The sequence below is a fragment of the Solanum tuberosum genome, unplaced genomic scaffold (genome assembly GCF_000226075.1).
Source record: "Solanum tuberosum cultivar DM 1-3 516 R44 unplaced genomic scaffold, SolTub_3.0 scf00461, whole genome shotgun sequence".
Lineage (NCBI taxonomy): Eukaryota > Viridiplantae > Streptophyta > Magnoliopsida > Solanales > Solanaceae > Solanum > Solanum tuberosum.
In genome coordinates, this window is record NW_006239387.1 from 141180 (window position 1) to 161754 (window position 20575).

General features: G+C 33.6%; 3 protein-coding genes across 3 annotated transcripts; 1 reads left to right on the top strand and 2 right to left on the bottom strand.

Moving 5' to 3' along the window:
• The first annotated feature begins 1253 nt into the window (after window positions 1-1253).
• LOC102592423 (uncharacterized) lies at window positions 1254-1789 on the top strand. Its single transcript, XM_006363829.2, has one exon. The coding sequence runs from the start codon at window positions 1404-1406 to the stop codon at window positions 1725-1727; it is 324 nt and encodes a 107-aa protein (XP_006363891.1). The 5' UTR covers window positions 1254-1403; the 3' UTR covers window positions 1728-1789.
• Window positions 1790-1905: 116 nt separating this feature from the next.
• Window positions 1906-6512, bottom strand: LOC102592765 (chlorophyllide a oxygenase, chloroplastic). The gene is made up of 9 exons (XM_006363830.2): window positions 6327-6512; window positions 5350-5592; window positions 5090-5194; window positions 4496-4771; window positions 4061-4208; window positions 3732-3916; window positions 3516-3628; window positions 2651-2945; window positions 1906-2502 (listed from the first exon to the last, which is right to left on the bottom strand). Exons 1-9 carry the CDS (start codon window positions 6402-6404, stop codon window positions 2338-2340), a joined length of 1608 nt encoding a protein of 535 aa, XP_006363892.1. The 5' UTR covers window positions 6405-6512; the 3' UTR covers window positions 1906-2337.
• A 2044-nt stretch (window positions 6513-8556) lies between these two features.
• On the bottom strand, window positions 8557-13001 carry LOC102600113 (filament-like plant protein). Its single transcript, XM_006363850.2, has 4 exons — window positions 12641-13001; window positions 10765-10957; window positions 9288-10585; window positions 8557-9207 (listed from the first exon to the last, which is right to left on the bottom strand). Exons 1-4 carry the CDS (start codon window positions 12749-12751, stop codon window positions 8827-8829), a joined length of 1983 nt encoding a protein of 660 aa, XP_006363912.1. The 5' UTR covers window positions 12752-13001; the 3' UTR covers window positions 8557-8826.
• Between the last annotated feature and the right edge of the window lie 7574 nt (window positions 13002-20575).

Here is a 20575-nt window from a genome sequence, read left to right on the forward strand (position 1 = left end):
GGGTTGAGGGTAGGAGTGAAAAAATAAAAATTTGGGGGAGCTGGTATAGAGGGTGGGCGGGGGGAGGGTCGAGGATAATAAATACATAGTGAAAACATTTTTCAAAACATTTAACCCAACCAAACATGAGAAAGTTGGAATCATACCAAACACACCCTAATACATGATTTGCTTATTTCACACTATGTATTTATTATCCAATATAAAATCAAACAAATAAAAAATATACTTATAACTAACAAAAGAAATGTACATTTAAAATATATATTTTTGAAGGGCCAAAGACTTCACCATTTCAATTATAGTGAAAAATAATTAGTTCTATAGAAGAACATAAAAAGCAAGAGAAATTACAATATTTTTAGTGATATCATGAATTTATAGTGAATAAAAATTAGAAGCTTAACCCATTTGACTACTCCATACTTTACACATATTTTACCCATAGTTTTATGGATTGAATATGGATATCAACCCATATTTTATCCATGTAAAAAATCACTCACCCAATTCATAAAATATGAACGAATTACCAAAATACGGGCTAATGTTGCCGGCACTACTCATGAGCAAATCAATATGGCCAACTTGCCAGTCTCATCCAATAAATTGCTCTCAAAATTTGTCGCCAACATAAGATATTGAGACAGTTAGTGAAAATAAAGCACAAAAGTCATTGAGATTTAGGTAGTTTATGCGAAGATTTGGTCTATTTAATTGTGGTATACACATAATATACATATTGTATACACAATTAACATTTATTTAATTTTTATATATATATATATGGCTAGACGTTTTAATTATCTTTGACGGGCGGTCAAATCTGTAAAGGTCATTTGCACGAATATCCCTATTTCAAAGTGATAAGGAAAAATAAGTTATGCCGCTTACTTTCTACATAACTTATATCATTTAGAAAGATAAGTTCAGTTCGTAACCAACAAATGTAAGACATAATTTTAGTTCCTACAAAACCCATGAAGTTATATCTTCCAAGCATAACTTATTATTACAGATTTTTAATCTTGCCATATAAGGTAATAGCTCTCTAAACTTATGTCTTGCGAATAAGATGATATACGACTTGCGAAATTTATAGTTAAAAATACTTTAATCTATAATTTTTCATTTAAATAAAAAATAAAAAATAAAAATCACCTTGAAAAAGGGACTATCCGTGCAAAATACTTTAAACGGGCCAATAACACTAATGAGCTGGACACCAGTGACCCAACGAACAATACCCGAATAACTTGATTTGCATGCCTACCAAAATACCCACGAATCCTCTAGAAAGTTTCTTCAACTCTCTAGACCTTTCTTCTCCATCTCTTCAAAAACTCCACTTTGCAGTTTGCACTAATTCATAACCCAATCAACAAATCAAAGTATCATAAACAATGTTCTTCTTCTTCGTAGGAGGCTTAGAGCAGCAGGCGAGACAGGTATTGAAGAGCGGGGCAGGGAGGTGCATTGCGTGCGGATCACGCGCCGACCTCGTCGGTTATGAAAAGGTTCTCAAGCTCTTCTTTGTTCCGGTGTGGAGATGGCCGGGAAAAGAGCCGGTGATGTACTGCAACGATTGCAAACTCTTCTTCCCTCAATCTCTAACTCCTCCGCCGTCATCCACGGCTGAGGTCCCGGACGTTCTTAGGTGTCAGTTCTGTCGCCGGGAAGTGGACGGCGATTTCCGATTCTGTCCCTTCTGTGGTAATGCACTGTGAATGAATATTCTATATGTAATAACAGACGCTTCAGGGTTTGAAATATTTTGTAATTATGTTACTCTTCTTGTCTTGTAAAAAAGATATCAAAATTTTGTTTTATGCAATTACATCCATGGACTCGTCACTGAAAGAACATAAGTTTGGACGACAAAAATACACTTTGGGGCAAAACAGCTAGACAATCAGATCTTCCTCTTGCTTCATTTTGGCGAAAAAATTGTGTATACAATTCAAAAATTCGAAAAGATTGATACTATGATACAAGCTGGAGGACCATTTCCATGACTTTCAATAAAGCCTGCACATTTTCTAGGAGGCATGCTAGGGAAAACCTGAAAGAATTGATGGGCGGGGGTCAAGGTTGTTTAAACTGTACATGAACCTAAAAATAATTAGTGTACAGTTTATTTTTTACAAGGGAAGCTATACTGAAATCATCTCATTTTCAGGATGCTCTGGTATATCCTCAGAGTAACAAGTGTGGCAATCGCGTTATATACCAACAGAGATTCTCAGCAACTGAAGTTCTTCAAAGAACTAAGGTTGTTTAAAGTGTACGATCGATCATCTTGAGATGTAAAATCTATCCTTGGATTAGTTCCATGTTTCATTTGCTGAATGGCAATTGCTTTACTCCACTCTCTACAGCATCTCTCCATATTCTATACCTCACTCCTAGCTTATCGTATGATACAGGCAGGTTCCAAATGTTAGCACCCTTGAGCATCCGGTCTTGTTGACCAATCACAAGCCGTAGGTCTTCATTTAAAACCTGAGAACGTTTATGCAGGAGAACTCGTCATTTTAGGTATTGTGATTTGTGCAGGTGATGCATCTTGAAGAAGTCAATTACACCGATTTACGTCATTATGAGTTATATGTAATGACAGACACTACCAATGTTAAGGATATAATCTAACCTGTTCAGCAAAATGCCTCCACACATATTGCATAAAAGGCATGTGTTTTAATATGGGAGCAAAATCCAGTGACATCCTATATAGCAACCTTGTCTTCTGTCGAGATGCAGGTAAACATACATGAAGTTGGTGAAGGTGTGTAGAGCACTCTTTGGTGCTCTGCCCCTCCAATTTACCTGGCTTTGAGATTCCAATGGTTGATAGAACCATACAAGGTGGGCGAAATTCCATATCTATTGGATAAGGATCCCAATATCCTTGCAGACCAGATGCCGGAGTCAAAAAATTTACAAAGCTGAAAAAGGAAGGTAACAAGTAAGTGTTCACATCTTCGGGTTTTTACTGCCAGACTTTATTCATCAGACAGGTACAGGCACCCTCCCATTCTCCATCAACAATAGTATCACATTGCTTTGGTTGTTAGAAAGTGGAAACATCTTTTTATGTTTTTTAGCTAATTGTGCTCCATAATATCTTTTTTCTATGCAATCTACATGAGCACGAACATTGTCATAGATTTGTAATCAAGATAACAAAAAATTTATTTTCTATGAAACCATATGAATTCAAATATAAAATGTAGTCAACTCTCCTTTAGAAAATTCATTTTGGTACTTGAAGAATTATTGACCTGTAAAGTAAGGAGTTATCAACTAATCAAACTCAGTATCCTCGAAAAGAATATTTTCACATTATAATCCAGTATGTTGTTATGAAAATATGCAGGACACCAAGAATTATGCCTTCAGCTCCTTAATGTCTAAGGTGGTGATTTCAACAATGGTTGGGATTTTGTTTAATTTCAAACTGAAGATAAGTAAACTAGTGTTACTCCAACTTCTAGACTATTATAATAACAACAAACCTTGGGACACTCCATCCTCTAGCAAACGTAGATGTATGGGTGAAAGGCGCATGGGCAAGATCCAACAGATTGTCTAAAAGCAACCCATGTTCAACTGGAAGTTCCATCACTATCTGCCAGTTTAAAGAACAACAAGAATGGAGCAGAAAGAGTTAACTTACTGTTGTTAGATGGTTTTCCTATTAACAATTAAAATGGTGTTTCAGTGATTCAAACCTCTGCATGGATTTGAAATCCAGAAGGTGGAAGTAAAGAAGGAAGAGTGGCTGTAGGAGGATCATTTCCAGGCCAAATCCATATCATTCCTTCTTGCTCAAAGCATGGCAGAGATTTGATCTTGACATTCAGAAATTTTGTTGATGGCATTTTCTCACATTTCCCGTCTGTTGAATATTCCCACCCTAAGGATCATCAAACAAACGTAGAAGTAAATGTCAGTTATTGCATGCACTCTCCACGTATCAAACACCAAATTGATCAAGTGTTTTATTATATCCTAGACAGGAAATTTGCACTGAAGAATACTTAGATTTGTCTATTCTCACCATGATAAGGACATTGGATTCGACCCTCTTTCACTGAACCCAAATGAAGGGGGCAGGCTCTATGTGCACATGTGTTCCGGACACATCCAGGTTTTCCATCTTTCCCACGAAAAATCACCCATGGTTCCTCAAAGCATTCAATTGGTATCTGATACATTATAGTCAAATAACCGTCAACAGACGAGACACTAGAATACTGCAAAAAGCATAAAATTCATGTTCTCTCCTCTCTCAGAAAGTTAGAAAGGACATGGTACAACATGCTATTGGTTGGCATCAGAGTATTGAATCAGTTCATTTTAGTAATTTATTATTTAAGTATGTCCTTTTCATTTCCAAAGGAACTTATTAGTTTGTAGATAACATAGAAATTGGTAACATGTTGTCTGCAGTTCTGCAAATAAGATTATTACATAAATCAGGTAATTGACTTACCATGGTGTCATCCTTAATATCAGCGGAGAAAGCAACAGGATACCAGAAATTCTTCAAATGGGGGCTGTATTCTTGAACAGGACCGGACACATTGAGGGTTCTCCTAGGCTGCTTGCTTTTAACATTATCTCTAGATACTGTAGATGTACCGGGGGATGAAGACGTGGAAACTGATTCTTCTGTACTCCTCTCTGGTAGAAGCCTATCATTAACCAACGCTTCCATGTAAGCTAGCTTATCTAAAGCAGCAGAAACCCGCACCTCAGATATATGTACCTGTTGCTATCACTACTTTAGATACAAATCTTGGCTTATATGGAAGTACACGAAATCCCAAACTTGCCTTTTGTGTTGTTTTTTCATTTTTCTTTTTGACAAGTAAGATTCTTGAACCAGTTTATCTGTGAAATTAGCCATTTTTTCTTAAGAAAATCTGTTTTGCTTCAAAAGGTTTTAGAGATAAAAGGAAACTAAACCTGAACAACCAATAATAACGGGAAAATATTTGATGGGATACATATCTACCCAAAAATCTAGAAAGGAGTAACTTGTATCCAACAGCATAATTTTGTTCAATGGGATCATAGTATATACCTCTTTATGGGCCTGAGAAAGTGCTTCTTGTAAATCCGCGAGTTCCTTCTTCACAGTTCCAATAGATTTATACTCCCGTGCTAGAGGATTCAATACTTCCACAACCTACTCACACAGTATCCACCAGTCACACGACTTAGTACAAGGATGAAAAAGAAGAAAACTATGACGAGAAAAAATTGAAACAATTCCAAAGAAGGATTAATCACTAATTAGCGGAAATGAAGCTAAGGGGTAACACATGATGTACGAGAATCAACCTTTTCGTGCAGGAGCATTATTGTAAGTACGTCTTGACGAGCTCGCCAATCACAATATTGTATATCAAATCTAGCAACTTCTAAAGCTTGATTTGCATCCAGGAACTTCCCTTTAGACTGAGGGAATTTTGACCTTGGATCTTCCACATCAAAGATTGTCAACCAGGAGTTTTTCTTGTTTGTTAACTCAATACCCGCTGCCTCCTCATACACTGCAAACACTCCAAAACCACCTTTGAAACACTGACAATGAACAAATTGCAGAATTATCGTCCACTCAATAATTCATCTGATGGAGAAAATGCAAGTTGTGTACAGTTCTGTATATTCAGATTGAGATAACTTCCCAAATAACCCAATGGGTAACTGATTACTACTTTTCTACCCGATACACATACACTAGAGCATAAAAACTAAAAACATGCCACAAATAAGTTACGCAACAGAGTCCACGAGGAAGAAGCTCATTCTTTCTCTGGTTTTTAGTTAGAATACATTTTCCAGCAAAAGGAATAAATAAACTCCCCTCACTTATGGGCAGAAATCATTTTGCTTTACAACTATCTTAACTGGTAACTTCATTACTTGATCCAACTAACACTTAGTACACATTATTAAGAAGAAATAATAGTCAAAAACACAACTCAAGTATCACTTTTAACGAATTTCGTAAATGCATTTACGTTTCTTCTCTCAACTATCACCGACTATTAATCAAAAACACTCATGTAAGCTAAGTAAACCAAATATTTGAATACAATCATCAAAAAGGCACACGACAACGTAAATTTGCCCATAAAATTTCGTCTTCTTCAACATGTCAATTGACTCATTTTAACATTTTTGTAGAAAAAAACTTTGCAGCTTATATAATCTCTCTGTCCCAATTAATGCAATTGTAGTGTGTGAGAGATGTTTATGTAACTATAAATCATGTATTCGAGCAATAGCCAATAGGAGTAGTAGAAAAGAGTTACCTTTCTAGTATAAGTCTTAGTTGAGCGGCAAAAAGAGAAAGGAAAAGAGAGAGCAGCAGAAGTAGCAATAGCGGACATGGCGGGGCTAGACTCTAGAGCAGCAGCTGCTCCTATTTTTTTCGAAAAAAAGATGAAAGAGACGGCGGTTTTTTCTTGTCTAAGTAAACAAGAGAGAGAAAGAGAGAAGAATTGAGGCTTCAATTTTGAGGGAAGAGGGATTTCGTTTTGTTGATAAGAGGTTGAGTGTAAAATGTGAAGCGCGATCTCGACCTTCCTCCCACACTTCGCCACGTGGATTTCTTCGTTTCACACGTGGCGTCTTCGAACTCCACATGCTTTGTTTCTTGTAGGGCCTACATCTTCCATTTGCCAGCGTGGATGGTGGAATTATATCTTCTTTATTTGCTTTCAATTCTAATTGGCTATATTTTTTTAGAAAATCCATTCTTCATCATTAATGTTAGATTGTTAAATGCCATATCCTTTTTATAACACTGTCATTGTCAAATCACCTTAGAAACAGTATTGTAGTACTAGTTTGTTGCCTAAATTCTTAATATTAATGGCTGTTTATAATTATTTGAAAATTATTATTCTCCGTTTGTATAACATTTTCTTTTTAGTTCGTTTAAAAAAATTTATAATGAGTGAAGTATCGAAAACATACCTGGATTTGGTATAAATTATTACTCCCTTCGTTTAGAAAATAATGATATCCTTTCCTTTTTAGTCTGTTAAAAAAAGAATGACTTCTTTCTTTTTTTGGTAACATTTTAATTTCAGTTTTCCACGTGACATGTTTAAGGCCACAAGATTAAAGGACAATTTTGTACATTTGACATAACTTTAATTTATGACCATAAGATTCAAAAGTCTTCTTTATTTTCTTAAATTCCGTGCCAAATTAAACTAGTCCATTTTTTTTGTGAAACGGAGGGAGTAGTTTATTCTCCAAAACTATTGATAGACTTAAATACATTTTTACTTGACTAACTAAACTAAGAGACACTCCTAATACATCTCCATCTGTCACTTGACATAGCAAGTGATTTCAAACTATTGTAGGAGCACGAACTCTTAATAAAAAGTCGAGAGAAGTGTTGAAAATGCCTCTAAAATTGGCGAAAATTTAAAGGTGTATTTCACTCATGTTGCAAGATTTGGGGTGTATTTAAGTTCAATTATTCAAATAAAGGGATATTTTTAAAATTGTCAATAGTTCAAGGATGAAACTAATAATTCACACCCAGTTAGGGGTGTTTTCAAGACTTCTCTCATTTATAATTAAAAAGAATTTAATTTTAAAATTTCACATTTATCCTAATAAAATAGTTTAGTCATATAAATGTTTAAGATTTATTTTACATCTTATATTTTTTTTTAAATTCTTTTTTTCTTAAACTTTATATAAAGTCAAACGGTGTCACATAACTGAAGAAGCAGTATGTTTTGTCAAGTTTTTGAGTAGTCAAAAGATTATTTTTTTTACCCCAAACAATATGCTTATTTTAGATAGTTAAAGTGTCCTGACAAGATTTTAGGGGAGAAAAACTCCGTAAATCATTTTTGAGTACTAGCAAAGTTGAAAACAAAATAGAAGCTTCTTCCTGGAAGCATTTTTTGAAATCTTAGCCAATCATAAATTATTGGTCTAGTATTGATTAAATTAAAGTCTTCTACAAATTGGTATATCAAACACATTATGTTATTCTTCAAAAATAATTTTCAAAATAAACAGATTTTGAAAGCTTGTTGACTATATAGACTATATATCAGGCTGACATAATATAAATAGAGGAAGTGTTCCAACATTTAAGACGGATAAATTGGAGGAATAGCAAAACGTATTTTATTTAGTTTAATGTTGCATCTTGCTTCCGTATTTAGCTGGCTGATGCACTAATATTGTAGTGTTTCAGTTTCATGCAAGTATATTCAATCAAAGGGTCTCTAATTAATGTGGCTGAGCATTAACCTGTAATCGTAAACAATGTTATAATAATGTGGTTATAGTCCTTAATAAGCTGGTTAATACTTTATATTATCTCTTTTGAATCTCCAAAAAATGTCCAATGGCTTAAATCCAAAATTTATGACATTTTTGAGACCATAAAAAAAAGAGCCAGTAATCTGGGTAAGGTGTTTGCATGAAGGATGCATGTTTCCTTTTGAACCCCATGACCAATCTTCTTTGAATGACCAATATTTACAATCTTTGAGTTATCTTGCACGCACAGATTTATAATATGACATATTTGGTTCTGTTTGTAGTTTAAAGATATGAACATTCTCTTCACAATCAAAGCACATATGATGCTAATTAAACAAAATTTAATCAGCCATTCCTACTTATAACCATATGAAAATATGATGGCAACAATGCCGGCTCAATCTCAAGAAAATTACAATTCGGCTATATGAATGCTCACTGACATCTACACCTCGACTTTCCTTTAGTCATATCCCTTTTGATTTTGTTACTCAAATATACTCTTACATTTTAGAGCTGAATTCCACTCTTGCTTCGAGAAAACAACTTTCCAAAACCATTTCTACTTTTGGATGTTGTCACTTGAGTAGCTGATGATGATGATGACGAAGAAGAGGATGATTCCCCTTCATTTCCATTCATAGAATGACTAGAATTCTCAATCTTTGGAGTGTCTGAATTGCTGTTTCGGGTAAATGTCTCGTTTACATGTAATTTCCATTCCTCTCCACTAGCTCCAGCCACAACTGATCCTTCCCCAGAAAATCCAGGAAGATTTGCAGTGTCTATCAAGAAATCTTCTAAAGTGGCTAGTGAATGAAGCTGCTTCCCAAGAGATGCAATTGTTTTCTGGCATTCTGCAAGCTTGTCAGCAGCTATAGCTAAATCTTCCTGCAAATAGAAAAGCTTAGAATTTAAGAGCTTCAAGACTTTTGAACAACAGAAAAAGAATCCGTTGAGACAAGCGTTACCTGCTTTATTTTCGATTCACCATTTGAACAAGAAGCTTGCTGAAGTTCAAATTCCTGGGATTTTCTTCTTAGTTCATTTTCCAATTCCTGGCACTTAGTTTCCTTCTCAGATGACAATGATCGTTCTCTTTCGACTTCTGTCTTTAAAGAATTAATGTTTGCAGACATTGTCCGTGCTTCTACTTCCATGCCAAAGAGTTGAAACTCAAGCAACTCTTTTGACTCATTCACTGCATCTAACTCCTTCTGCAGCTCTTCTAACTTGAATTGAGCATCCTTAAGCTGCAAATCGGACACCTTAAGGGCATCTTGGCTCTCACTTAAAGCATTTTCGAGTTCAGCTTTCTCTGCTTCAATCTTCTCTAGCTTTTGCTCTAATTCAACCACCCTTTGTGAAATGGTCTCACATTCTGCTGCCAGGGGATTCTCTTCACTTGATGAGTCATTGGAAACATCATCAGATGCAAGTGAAGAGGCTTTATTCACAGTTTCAGATACTGCAGCGAGTCTCTCCATCTCCAAGAAGTCATCCATCATGTCAATTTCCAAAGACCGGGCAGCAAGAGTTTTAGGCATAGCTTTTTCGTGCTGAGATTGATCGAGCTTAGCAAAATGTCCTGATGCCCATGAATCAGAGCAACTTTGATCACATTCACTTGTTTCCAGTTTGCGCATCATGTGGCTATCAGTGTCGATAGTCTTCAGTCGATCTCCACCACCGGATTGACTATTGGTGAAGGACTCAACAGAGAAAGATGAAACAGCAGAAGATCTTTGGTCACTGAGTAGGGGTGATTTGCGAGCCAAGGCTTGTAGTCTTCGATACTCAGCTTCAAGCTTGGTCACTTTCTTTATGCTCTCTAACTGCTGCTTACTAGCAGTTTCTGCTGCTTGGTTGCTCAAGTCCCTCTCTATGGTTCTAATTTGCAACTCCTCTGAACAAGATGAAAGGTCAAGTTTGAGAGCTGTGTTCTCCTTCTCTAGACACTCGAGCCTGACAAGAACATTCGAATCAGTATAAACAAGAGAACCAGTTCTACTAGCCTCTGCTTGTGTCTGGAGCTCAAGTAGCTGATATTCAAGTGCAGCTTTTTCAGATTCCCATTCTTTTTCCTTCTCTACCACAGCATCTTGAATACTTTGCTCCTGCTCATCTCTAGCTTGTCTCAGTTGTCTGACACATTCCTTGAGAGCACCATTAAGATGGTTGACGCGAACATCCAAAGTTGAGTTCTGCTGCACAGCTGTCTCAAGTTGCTGCTTTAGAACTGCAACCTCATTTTCTGCCTTTTCCCAACCTACCAAATATTACAAAAACATGGAACTAATCAAGAGAAAAAATGCATGATAGAACAAGTTCCAAAAAACTATTTACACATGTGATTCATGTACAGCAAAAGGGCTGGAAATAGTCTAGACAGTATTATTTTTAAGATTGCATTCAAAAATGTGGAAGAAACGAAACAGTGAAAGATACCTGCAACAGCTTCTTCTGCCACTTTAGCATGCTGCTTAACTAAGTCTTCTTTTGCACTAACATTAACTAGAGCAGCTGATAGCTTTTCTATCAACTTCTTTGGACTTTCCTTGGCTTCATGATCTAGAGTTGCAACTTTTGAGGTTACTTCCGGTGACTGAATGTCATTATCTAGAGTTTCTTTCAACGGATCCTGCTCCATAAAGCAGAAATTGCAAGTGTTGAAGTGAGAAAATCTAAGTTAACAAGCACTGACAAGGAATTATCAGGAAAAAAATGGCAAGGAGAAAACAAAATTGGAGTTAAGGCCCCCGGAGCGTGGCATAAATTATGATAACCTATGTTACTCAGTCTCTCCAAAAATTCTGCCACCCGTGTCGGATCCTCAAAATTGCACCACTTTTAGAGGATCTGACACACATCCAATCACACTTTTGAAGAGTCTGAGCAACGTAGATGATAACAGGTTAACGGAGGCCGAAACAGGAAGAAATTTACTTCAGGGGGATGGTTTTCTTTTGAGGACTCAAAGGGACAATGTTTAACAATCTGTTGATTTGTTTTGATTCTTTTGTACTATGTCTTTTCTCAGTTTATGAAAGCACATGTTTGACTCAAAGGTACTATGTTTAACAATCAGTTTGCCTCTTTTAAGTAACTTTTTTCTGTTTTTTGCATTAGTATTACCTTACCTATCAAAAGCAGAAACACTCAATGCTAAAAGCATGTAAAATCTTTTCAGTGCATTGAAATGTCTAGACTGGGAGTGAGGCAACAGTAGTAGGTTTGGGATAAAAGTTCATTATTATATTATAATAGCTATTACAATATAAAATGCATATTGAGCCAATTGGAAGTCATTATTTTCTCTAGATACTCTTCACAGATAATGAAAGATGTCTGGCTTGCTTCTTAACCAATGTGGGACTGACATAATCAACTCCATGCTGAACTCTTTCACACCTACATTGGATTTTGGCTTTGCAGATCTGAGACTCAAGGCATCAGAACTAGAATCTTTGAATACAGAACTTGAGCTAATTAAAACTTTAAAATTTCTTACTATCCTATCAATTTGATAGAGTTACTTTCAGTAGATATCATAAGTACGAAATTTGCATATGATAAATGTCATTTGAGAACCCTTTTACTAGGTGGATAGCAGGCTCCAACACTAAATATTGTTTCCATACTTCCATTTTATGATTAAGTCATTGATAGCTTGGATCAATATGAAATTGAAGTTTTGAAGCTTTCAAGCATCTGGACTTGACCTCAACTCCGTGAGCCTAGATAGAACCTTACAAATCCTTATAGAATCATTTGCAGTGATTTTCCATTAGGCATACTTAACACATGGCAAAAACTTTGTCAACGGTTCATTGAAAAATGAAGGATCCTGAAACATTCTTGGATAAAACTTGAACCCCACAGTTCCATAAACTGGTAGACACAATTCAGGGAGAAAGAGGCAGGAGAAAATGAAAATCTCATACATAAAAGACAACCAGTCACAAAACTACAGCATTTGCAGAAGCAATGTAGAAAACAAACGTTGCACGGAATATGAGCATTTACCATGTAACATTTTGCTAACTTAGAAAATCTGAGCTTCATATTTAGCTCAAACACTATCAGCTTGAAATATAGCGGACCCCAAGTTGTTTGGAACTGATGCAACTATTGTTGTTGTACTATCAGCTCGAAATAAACATGCATATGAAGATTTAAGTATGTGACTGTGAGTAACTATCAATGTATTTTATCAAATGTCTGATGAGCTTAGCTTCTTCATATCAGCAAAACTAATTTAAAGGCCAAAAAGAGATCATCAAAACAACCTTGAAACAGAAAACCTTTATTTATTGCATTATACCTGCTCATCAGAATGTCTCTCTGAATGTGAAGACAATGAACCAGAACTCTCAGTTTCACCAATGCTCTTCTCAGAAGATCGCCTTTTCCACAACCAATTCCTCTTGTCCATCTTAATAACCAACTAAACCTCCTACCAGCTCATTGCTCAATGTCCACCTACATATAAATGACACCATTAATCAACAATAATCAAATGAATCAGTAACCAAACAGATAATCTTTAACAAGTGGTCCATCCAGATTTACGTAAACGAAAAGCTATGCAATCAATATATTTATGCCTACAGTCTTCAACAACAAAGATAACATGGCTTCACATTCTTATACCTTTCCTTCAAATCCACTCCACTAACAGCACAAGTGTGTATTGACACCAAACACACCAAAACAGAACCAAAAAGATATACATCTCAACAAAAAACAAAAAGACCCCATCACTGAAATTACAAAATAAAAAATACCCATCTAACAGAATCCATCAAATCCTCCATAAATACCAAAATCTAAAACCCCCTCCTCCAAATTAACAATAATGTATTGACTAAGTGACCTGAAAAAAAAAAATACTCTCATACTTCTGTTTCAATTTGTTTGTCCGGCTTTGATATGACCCAGAAAATTAAGAAACTAAGTGTATTAATATTTTTGAATATTGTGATCATAAACTAAAAATGCGTAGAATGTATCAAAATATATGAAAACAGATCTAGGTCTGATCATATGAATCCATTAGTTAGAAAAAACAAAGACGAAGAAAACACGCACCTGAATGAAGACCAATAAAATGAATAATAAATGTGAAAGAAACAAGAGATTGGCGTTAATGGGTGATGAGAAATCAGAATGCAGAACCAATGAAGTCAGTCAAAAGATGTGTGAGAATGTCAGTGGAAATGTATACATAAAAATATCTCCAAATACAGAGGAAACAATACTCTAATGCATTAAAGAGAAAAGGGTTCTTTCATTTTTTTCGCCATTTTTAAAATGGTTTTTATTGAAGCGAAGGTTTTGGAATAACGAAAAGGACGCAGAGCGCATGTGATGCAGAATGGAAACCTGCAGACATTGCACTTTCTTCACAGCACCTTTTTTTAAGCTCTCTTTTTGTTTATTTTGAAATTAATATGAGAATCATTCCCGCCTTCTACTAACCAAGTGGTCGAATCGCACTCTGAAATTCGGACTTCAATGTGAGTATTGCACACCGGATGGAAACCATAAAAAAAAATCACCCCATGGTGTATTTAATCAAACGAAGGGAAAATACATTTAATTATATCATTTAGAGTTGATATACTCTAGTTACAAAAATAATTCATATATATTCAGATTCTTACAAAATTGGCTCACATATATGGTATACCCTATCATTACAAAATTCGCTCATATGTATCGCTTACCGTTATAAAAGTAACTCACATATACCTCTACCTTTATAAAAATGATAAAATTATTTTTGATTTTTTTTTTTTACGATCACGTATATGAACTTTTTCACACATAAATTATTTTTTTGACTTTTTTGATTATTATTATTTGATTTTCATTTTCTTGCTCATTCTTTACTCTTTAGTGTAAAAATAAGAGAAATAAAAAGAAAGAAATGTGAATGAAAAAAAAGAAAAAATATTAAAACTATTGTTTTTGCATATATATTGTGAAAAAAAATTGGGTATCTATAATAATTTTTTATTAGAAAATAAGTAGAAAAAATTCACCATCAAAATAATAAATTCAAATTAGCCGTTGAATTAAAAAGAAGTCAGAAAGTATGTGTTAGAAGGATCAAATGTACTCCTAGATAGACTTTTTTTTAATTAAAAAATAATTAATTTTTCACTTCTGTTAGAGGAAAAAGATATATGTAATTCTTTTGTGTAACAATATATATGAATCATTTTCATAATTCTAAATAATAAAGTTGAGAAATATATCAAGCTTTTTTTTCTTAAACTAATCTTGTTAATATTAAAATTCTATTTGATTTATTAAATAGGACAAGTAAAATGAAATGAAGGAAGTATAAATTTAATAATTTGATGCATAGGAAACCTGACAGATATGTGTGCCTGAACTTCTACGCTTCCTCTGTATACTTTTGGTTCCTTCAATTACAAGATCTGCTCAAATACACTACTCCCTCTCCTTCATTTTATGTCTCTTTTACTTAGGTTCGATTTTGAAGTAGAAATTTAAAAATTAAAATTTTGAATTTTTGATTGTATTGTTTTTGTTGTTATTGTTAATGGTAATATTCACAATTGATATTAAAAAAAATCTTTTAAATGAGGATTAAATGACTTTTCGAATGAAATTAAGAAAAACAAATTTTATAAATGACATATTAAATTCGTTGTCTCCTTCCCAACTCTGATCCCCCACTTCCCGTCTTGTAATGTTTAGCTAGATTACACACAAATACTTTAGAAAATAAGTAAGAAACTCACTTGTTTTTTCAATAAAACATTTCATTTGTACCAAACACACTCTAATCTTGTTAAGCTAGCATTTGACCCCAAGTTCTCAAATATTCTTGGCAAATTATATTTGGGTGAAGTTTCACCGTGTGCTTGGCCCCAAGTTTTCTTTAAAATATTTGATTATTTAAAAAAATATAATTTACACCCATAAGTTTAAAAATTATATAAAATACCCATAAATTTATATTATCATTTTATAATGAATATGCTCCATTAAAAATAATAACCTTATAATATAATTGGTAACAATTAACAATAACAAAATAACAATATAGGCAGAGGCGACTCAACATAATTGGGGGCCTAAAGCGAAATTTCAATTTGAAGCCTAAAATAAAAACAAACTTCATATTCATATGCATATTTATTCAAAAATTATTTTTCTTACACTATTTAGATGAAAATTATTATCTAATACTATTTTTTCAGTTATTAGTTTTAGGTAAGATTTTCTCAACTCAACATTGAAAAACATCCTTTCAGTGAGGCAATTACTATATGAATTGTAACATATATCTAGAAGTAGTAAGTTGACAAATTTTAAATAAAGATAAGAGTTAGAATAATAGAATTTGATTCAAGAAGTTGATGACTTGGTATACCCCATTTTGTAATGCTTGAAACTAAAATTTAAAAAGAAATAAAAAAGATTTTGTAATTCACTTTGTTCAACACTTTTCACTATTAATTCTTATTTTTAACAAAGTACAAAAGTTGTTAAAGTGGGTAAAAAAATTTTTTTTTTTAAATTATACTTTTTATCATAAATAATCAATTTTTCTATAAAAATTTAACGCATAATTTACTCTTAATAAAAATTTGGGGCCCCAAAATTTGGAGGCCTAAGGCAAAAGCCTTAATTTCCTAAGCATAGAGCCGATCCTGAATATAGGCAAGACAGTACATTACTCACATACTCAAATTTTTTAATGAGTATGCTTCATTAAAAATAACCTTATTGTTAATTGGTACCAATTAACAATAACAAAACATAAATATTCCTTTTTCTCAATTTTATCACTCAAATTAGAACTTACTTTTTCGGAGGAGATAGTAACAAATATTAGTTGGAATTAATAAATAATGAGTATTTTTTTATAAAATATAAAAGTTTGGGGTAATTTTTAAATATTTTAAAATTCTCAAATACTAGAACTTGGCCCAAATACTAATTTTATCTAGTATTTGGCCATTTGGGAACTTAGAATGCTTGGTGAATATATTTGTCAAATTATATGACCAAACACCACTTTTCAAGTTTTTCCCAAGTATTCTTGGGGCCAAATAGGTCCTAAGCTTTGACAATAGATTTTGGATAAGATTTTGAGTGTTTATCTTCAATTTTTTGTTTGAGTATGATCATGAAATTTGACTAGATTTTAAAAATCTAATCTTCAAATATTTTCAAGTTTTCTTCAATTCACAAATCTTTAACTTTTTTTCAAATATAATACACGTCCAAATATAACTTCATACCCATTAGGCCATTTATATTGCTTTTTGGCAAAAATTATTTGGCCATAAAAATTACTCCTATCTCGTTTTGAAAGAAAGAAAAAGGCAAAAAACCTAAAATCTCAATCTACAAACAAATTGTTTTTGGGATAAAATGTAATTGTTGAGTTAAGTTAAAAAATTTAAAACTTATCCTAAACTTTTGTATTTTATTTTTTTAAAAAATAATAAAAATTCTCTATTATGGACTCCAATTAATTGTGTTTGCCCTTTCCACTCATTAAATGCATTCCTAAAAATGCATGCTCATTATTATTTGATATGTATTTTATTTGGAAAAAATATAAAGGTTTGTGAATGGAAAGGAACTTTATATTTGAAGATAAAATTTTCAAAATATGATTAAATTTTATGGGCAAATTTAAATAAATATTTGAAGATAAATATTCGAAATCTTATCCAAAATTTGTTGTCAAATATTAGCTTAAGTTTGATAAGATTATTATATTAAAAATATTTTATTTATTCATATTTACTTGTCTACTATTTCAAAAGCACATTTTCACTTTTACTTGACACGTTTAACATATCAAGAAAAGATAATTATCATCCCTCCACCCCCACCCTCACCCCCATCCCATATATTTTACTCTTAGTATCAATTACTTATTTTCAAATCATTTTTCAAGATTTGATACTAAACATCAATTAATAAGAATAGTGTGGTAAAATGGTAATGTTAATCACAATTTTCTTAATAGATGTGTCAACTCCAAATATGACAAGTAAAAATGAATGGAAGGAGTAGTTGGTTACTACATTTGTTGTTATTATTATTTTTTGCACCAATGGATTTTCGTAACTAATTATAATTTGACATATTAAACTAGTTAATAATTGTGTTTTTAGTAGGTTTTAAAAAAAGATCAGGTTATGATTTCTAGAACTTATAGGCATAAAGTATTGTTTTGTGTTTTATTTTTTGAAAAAATTGAACTATATTTTCAAAAACTATGATCAAAACACCTATTGAAACTTCATCCAAATATGATTTTTCAAAATACTTAAAAATTTATGATCAAACACTAATTAAAAAACACCTAATTCAAGAAATAGAAATTAGGCCTCCAAGAAACCGAAAATCCAATTACATAGTAATTGTTGAACTAAGCTTATATATCTATATGCTTTCTTTGAAGTCTTAATTAAATCTAGCCCTCCTTTTCAATTTGTGACACTACGTTCCTCCGCTTTATGTACAGTTATGCCTTGGAACAATTTCCAATTTCTGCCTTTTCTTGAATTGGTTTTTGTTTTAAATTTCATATTAAATCAAACATCGTCACATAAAATAAATCAAAGGATATTTTTATACACAACAACAACATAAGCATGTACTTAAGTAATATTTTATGTATGTGGTATGTCTTCCTATCTAGAATCTAGTTAATAAATGATAAATACAAACAACTAGCTAAGTTATCTTTTGATTGTATCCAAGCACATTGTATCTTTGAAAAGTGAAATTTGTAAACTCACAACGAAATAAATATTTTCATAGATGGATAATTATCACAATGCTAAATAATTACATAGCTCGATTGTATCAATTATTTATTTATTTACACGATATGAGCTTATTGATTTTGCCTACATAAATATATGAACTCTTTTACCAAGGATTCTTAGCACCAATGATGGCCAGGAAATCTCTTTCGGCTTGAATGGCATCGTCAAATTCAACTGTTCTTTTGATGCTCGCAATAGCAATGCGAGTCGCTTCTCTATCTCTATCTCTATTGCCCTCTTGATGCGACTTGACTTTCTCTTCTTGCAATTGTGTTTTCCACAACTCAACCTGCTTCTTCATTTCTTTTTCGTCAAAAGCTTCACCAAGAGTTTGTTGTTGGGATTTGAAGATCACGTCAGCATACTGTATCTTCAACATCGCAGCTCGAATGATCTTGTTATCTTTTTCAAATGTCTGAACATCATTGACATGATTACAAATCATCGCCATAACCTAGAGATCTGAATGTAACAATGAAAAAAAGTAATTTAATAGTATTTTATTTTGTTACCTAGATAAATGAAGTTATATCTTATATAGCTGAGTCTGGAGCCAAAAGTATAATAAATTTGATCAAAAGTTCCAAAAAGGTAAATAATTTAGGGATGAAATCAACAGGACAGTTGTTCATCTTGTATTCCTAAGATACTTAGAACAAAATAGAATCTGGAAAAACAGAAAGAAGATCAAGCCCACTGAATGTGCAGTGTCCCCTTAAGGAAATTATTCCCCTCTAGTATCCGAGGTTTGATTTGGAGTATGTCCTCCTAGGATAGAATGATCTTAATCACCAGTGTATTGATACCCAAAATGCTGGTGTCAGTGAGCCACTCAACGGCAGTCAAGTACACTTAGAATACTAGATTTAGTAGTAGAAGAAGAAGTCTAGAAATTGGTTCTATTAAAATGAGAGGAAATTCCTCAATTTATAGAAAACAGAGGGTAGTGTGAAAAGGTTCTTATTGTGCCTTACCGAAAATGTCATAAACCTTTGAAAAGTCACAATATTTCGGAAAGGTCACCACCTTTCATAAAAGTCACAACTTTTCATAAAAGTCACAACCTTTTCATAAAAGTCGCAACTCTTCATAAAAGTCGCAACTTTTCATCAAAGTCACAACTCTTCATAAAAGTCGCAACTTTTCATCAAAGTCACAACTCTTCATAAAAGTCGCAACTTTTCATCAAAGTCACAACTCTTCATAAAAGTCGCAACTTTTCATCAAAGTCACAACTCTTCATAAAAGTCGCAACTTTTCATCAAAGTCACAACTCTTCATAAAAGTCGCAACTTTTCATCAAAGTCACAACTCTTCATAAAAGTCGCAACTTTTCATCAAAGTCACAACTCTTCATAAAAGTCGCAACTCTTCATTAAACATTCACACCTTTTAAAAACCCAACATTTTTTCGGTTTTGAAAAGTCATCCTTTTCCTCCAAATCCTGGAAGTCCTCCTTTTCCTCCGCCTATTCCCGGAGGTCCTCCTCCTCCAAATCCAGTAGGTCCTCCAATTTTAGGGAGTCATCCAATTATTGAAGGTCCTCCAATTTTTGGAAGTCCTCCGATTCAAGGCAGCCCTCCGATTCCAGGAAGTCCTCCTTTTACTCCTCCTATTCCCAAAGGTCCTCTAATTTTAGGAAGTCCTCCTCCTCCAATTATCGAAGGTCCTCCGATTTTTGGAAGTCCTCCTATTCCTGGAAGAAGTCCTCCTTCAATTCCTGTAGGTCCTCCAATTTTTGGAAGACCAATTCCTGGAGGTCCTCCGATTTTGGGAACTCCTCCTCCTCTAATTCCTAGAAGTGCTCCGATTCCAGGAAGTCCTGGGAGTCCTCCGATTCCGGGAAGTCCTCCTATTCCTGGAAGTCCTCCCCCACCAATTCCTGAGGGTCCTCCTATTGTTGGAAGTCCTCCAATTTTCGGAAATCCTCCTCCGATTCCAAGAAGCCCTCCTATTCCGGGAAGTCCTCCTATTGTTGGAAGTCCTCCTCCAATTGCAGGAAGTCCTCCGATTCCCAAAAAACCTCCCCCAAATCCTGGAAGTCCTCCTCCGAAAAATTTGGCGTCATTTGTCTCACTTGCCTCTCCTGCACCAGATATCATTCACACACATGCATGTTAATGTCCTCCTCCAATTCTTATAATTTTTGTAATAAGAAACAAATTATTAAAGAAAATTCTTCTTTATTAAAGAACAATATATAACATATTAAATATATTTTTTTAAAAATATATTATTTTTGCAAGTTTTTTCACAGATTAACTTAGGCCCTATATTTATCATACGCCCCCAATTTTTAAATGAACTAAATTTAGATGAATCAAAATGATCTAAGTAATTAAAACGGTGGCCGGGTCATTCACCCACCAAATTACTTGCGTATGCCATACTGTCATGGGCTTATTTTGTGCAACTTATAGACAAA

Bases quoted from the DNA above. Each gene is read 5' to 3' on its own strand.
- LOC102592423 (XM_006363829.2), top strand. From the start codon at position 1,404: ATGTTCTTCTTCTTCGTAGGAGGCTTAGAGCAGCAGGCGAGACAGGTA.
- LOC102592765 (XM_006363830.2), bottom strand. From the start codon at position 6,404: ATGTCCGCTATTGCTACTTCTGCTGCTCTCTCTTTTCCTTTCTCTTTT. The intron at 4,772-5,089 runs GTATATACTATG...TGATAGCAACAG, and splicing joins TTTCTCAGGCCCATAAAGAG to GTACATATATCTGAGGTGCG. The intron at 3,629-3,731 runs GTTTGAATCACT...TTAAACTGGCAG, and splicing joins GATTTCAAATCCATGCAGAG to ATAGTGATGGAACTTCCAGT.
- LOC102600113 (XM_006363850.2), bottom strand. From the start codon at position 12,751: ATGGACAAGAGGAATTGGTTGTGGAAAAGGCGATCTTCTGAGAAGAGC. The intron at 10,586-10,764 runs GTATCTTTCACT...AATATTTGGTAG, and splicing joins GGCAGAAGAAGCTGTTGCAG to GTTGGGAAAAGGCAGAAAAT. The intron at 9,208-9,287 runs GTAACGCTTGTC...TTCTATTTGCAG, and splicing joins GTGAATCGAAAATAAAGCAG to GAAGATTTAGCTATAGCTGC.